This window comes from Nestor notabilis, unplaced genomic scaffold (assembly GCF_000696875.1).
Source record: "Nestor notabilis isolate BGI_N333 unplaced genomic scaffold, ASM69687v1 scaffold5030, whole genome shotgun sequence".
In the NCBI taxonomy this organism is placed as follows: Eukaryota; Metazoa; Chordata; class Aves; order Psittaciformes; family Psittacidae; genus Nestor; species Nestor notabilis.
The window spans coordinates 8,363-11,460 of NW_009910522.1; the positions used below are offsets into that span (position 1 = coordinate 8,363).

At 50.0% G+C, this 3,098-nt stretch overlaps 1 protein-coding gene across 1 annotated transcript in view; it reads left to right on the forward strand.

Annotated features, from left to right (window-relative positions):
* The window catches only part of LOC104402497 (SITS-binding protein-like), a gene marked incomplete at its 5' end in the record, with an annotated part of 9,497 nt that extends 7,936 nt beyond the window's left edge, over positions 1-1,561 (forward strand). Inside the window, one exon of the mRNA XM_010010387.1 lies at positions 1,388-1,561. Within this exon, the coding sequence (XP_010008689.1) occupies positions 1,388-1,561 (174 nt within the window). The remainder of the gene's footprint in view (positions 1-1,387) is intronic.
* Positions 1,562-3,098: the final 1,537 nt, after the last annotated feature.

A 3,098-nucleotide genomic window follows, 5' to 3' on the forward strand; every position in this document is an offset into this window, starting at 1 on the left:
CCCCCCTTTAATGCCCTTTCTAGAGTTTTAATCTTTTCCTTATCACCTCTTTATTCATCATCGTGTGTCAGAGGGCTGGAACTGGATGAGCTCTAAGGTTCCTTCCAACCCAAACCATTCTCTGATTCGGAACCCAGTTGTGCACAAACATGAATCAAAGCCTCAGTGTTTGATCAGATCTAAATTGAAGCCAGAGCTTTGCTCTTCTTGCAAAACCTCTTTCAGTTTCTGAAGTGATTTGTCAGGAGTAAACAGCCTTAGGATGCTGGAAACTGCTTTTCCCATGAAGCAAGGAGAAAAAATATCTCTAAAGTCCTCTGGAGACTGGATTACCTTGACTAAGCCACTGGGGAGGAGTGAGCAGAGCAGAGCACACCTCTCTTTACTTTTATGTGCTTAGTAAATGTAAGTATCCATCTGCTAAGGCAACTGGCTGAGATTTTGATGAATATTTGAGGGTGCTGGGAAGCTAAATCCTTTGAATCTCCCAAAGGAGCCTTGAGACCATAGAATGATAAACGTGCATCCGTTGCTCGGGATGGTATATGTCACACTGTATTTTGAACATCACCTTCTCCTAGGGTTTAACCCCACCTCACCTCTAACCTGTAACACTTACTTAGTCTGAGAGGTGGAAACACAAATCCTTCTCCTAACTGAAGAAGAGGAAAGGTGGGAAAGGAGGGTTAAGCTGCCTTGAGAGCAGCCCTGGGCAGAGGGCTTTTGAAGTCCTCCTTTTTAGCAGCCTGCAGCTAAAGCTCTTTTCCTGTCCCTTTCCTGTCTTTTTCGTATCTCTTTCCTATTCAGGTAGAACACGTTCATTTCTACCTGAATTACAGGTTTCTGCTTTGGTTTCATGCCAGGTTGTATTTGGCTTCGTTGAGTAAGTTGTATTGAAGAATCAGCCTGAATCAGATCCTCCCAAGCATGGGAGGAAAGGGAAATACCCAGTTCTCCACAGATCCTCTCCCTGGCATGGGGATGTCTCTTGCCTGGACTCGGTACCACCAATTCCCATTGCAATCCCCTAAAACCTCCTCAGAAGCTGCTCTGTGGGAGCCTGAACCCACCTGCATGTGGTTCTGGGCAACCTGGTCCGGTTGAAGATGTCCCAGCTCATTGCAGGGGGTTGGACTAGATGAGCTTTGAAGGTCCCTTCAATCCAAACCATTCTGATTCTCTGATCTTTCCTCACCACAGCTCAGGAAGCTTTGTGCTTACCAGCTCTGGCCTCTGCTGTTGCACGGATGGACACTCATTTGCAGTTAAGAGCCAGACTTCCTGTGGTTGCTTGTCCCGTGAGCCCTGCGGTTCGCTCGGTGCCGGTAGCGGCATGTCCCGGCTAATCCTCCAAGCACTACATTTCTCCTTTCCTTATTCACTGCAGGTTCTGGTTGCCCCAATAACAGACAAAGGGCACACATGGAGAGACATCTACCTGCCTGGAGAGGGGCACGTCTGGATGGACACCAACACTGCCCGTGTGTTTGACGGAGGCACCATCCTCAGGAACTACTCTGCCGGCCTTGCGGAGGTGCCGGTCTTTGTGAAGACCTCCTAACTCCAGACTGCTGTGGCTCTGGGGCCTCTCGGAGCAGCACTGGCCACATGCGCTCGCTCTTCCCGAGGCTCTTCCAGCCTATTTGCACTTTTCCAAGAACCCTTTTTATCAGTATTATTTTAGCAGCAGTTGTTTGAATCTTTTCTTACTCGTTGTTGTTCTAAAAGAGGAAATGCAGCTTTGGCACAAAGACACATCCACGTGGAATGGTGGCCTCTGTGTCTCCAGGGTTTGCCCAGTGAAAGGTTTGTGTGTGAGTTCAGGTGGGCACATCCAGCATTTCCAGGTCCCTGGCACCATGTGCAAAGATGCTGCCTTGGTATATATCAGCTTATACCTGATGGGATGCTTTGTGTTTGAAGACAAAGCATATGCAGGGAAAAGCTCTCTTCATGTGCATGGACATCACGTGTGCTAAGCACGACCTGCTTCTCTCGCCTGATGCTGGGTGTATGGTCCCCCAGGACAGTCTTTGGTAGCAAGACTGTGACTTTGAGGATAACCAGGAAAACTGGGTGAATTCCAGGTCTGTTGGCTGCAGGTTTCTGTGGAAGAAGAGTAAACCTGACCAAGCAAAGGAGCAGCTCTAACTGATGTGGCTGGACAGGATCGTTGCCCACCTTGGAATACAACCTCTGGTGCTCAGCACTGAACTCCTGTGGGCCCCAGTGAGGGCTCTTCATCATCTGCTGAACTTTTTGGTGATGGTTATTCTTTTTCTCTCAGTTATTCTCTGCAGTGTCGCAGGGATCCAGCATGACCAGCCTTCTTCCATCCAGCAGAAACCATTCCATAGGCAAACCAGCTGTCCAATGTGCTGAATGTGCACCTAAGAGAGGCTAATCATCTCCCAACAGCCCAAGTTACGGGTTTCGGGGACATCAACATGTACGTTAATGGGTGAGTTCAAAGGCTGGTGTTTGAGGGCAGGATGAAGTGGCAGCTGGGACTGAAGTGAAGAGCAAGACTGTGCTGCTGGGCTTGGGCACATCCAGCCCCCAGTGATGAACTGCATCAGCACCTTGGATTGTTGTGGAAACACTGCTCTACCAAGCTGTGGCTCTGCTGAAAAATGAGACTTAAGAGGTAGCACGTCCTCCCAGTTTCCCCCTGAAAATAATGGGAGTGAAGGCAAAAGATGAATAACGCTGATCCAGCTGTGGAAGCCCAGCGGAGTGAGAGGTGCAGAGCCAAGGCTGGGATGTGCGGTGCCCCTCAGCTCCTTGTCTGGTCCATGGAGGTGCAGGATGGGGCCAGGGGGATCACCGAGAGGAAGATAACGATGCCTGATGAGGCAGCCCAAGGCGTACCAGGAGCCCAGGAACTGTCATCGTACCCGCGATGGCTCCCGAGATGTATGAAGAGGCACAGACTGAATACAGGAACCTCTTGCCAACTGTAATATAGAAATTAATTGGAGAGGAGTCAGGTGCTGGAACGGGTTCTTCAGAGGGGTTCTGGAGGCTCCATCCTCGGACGTCACCAAATCCTGGCTGGATGCAGCCCGCTCCAGCAGCAGCTGTTGGCGTTACACGGT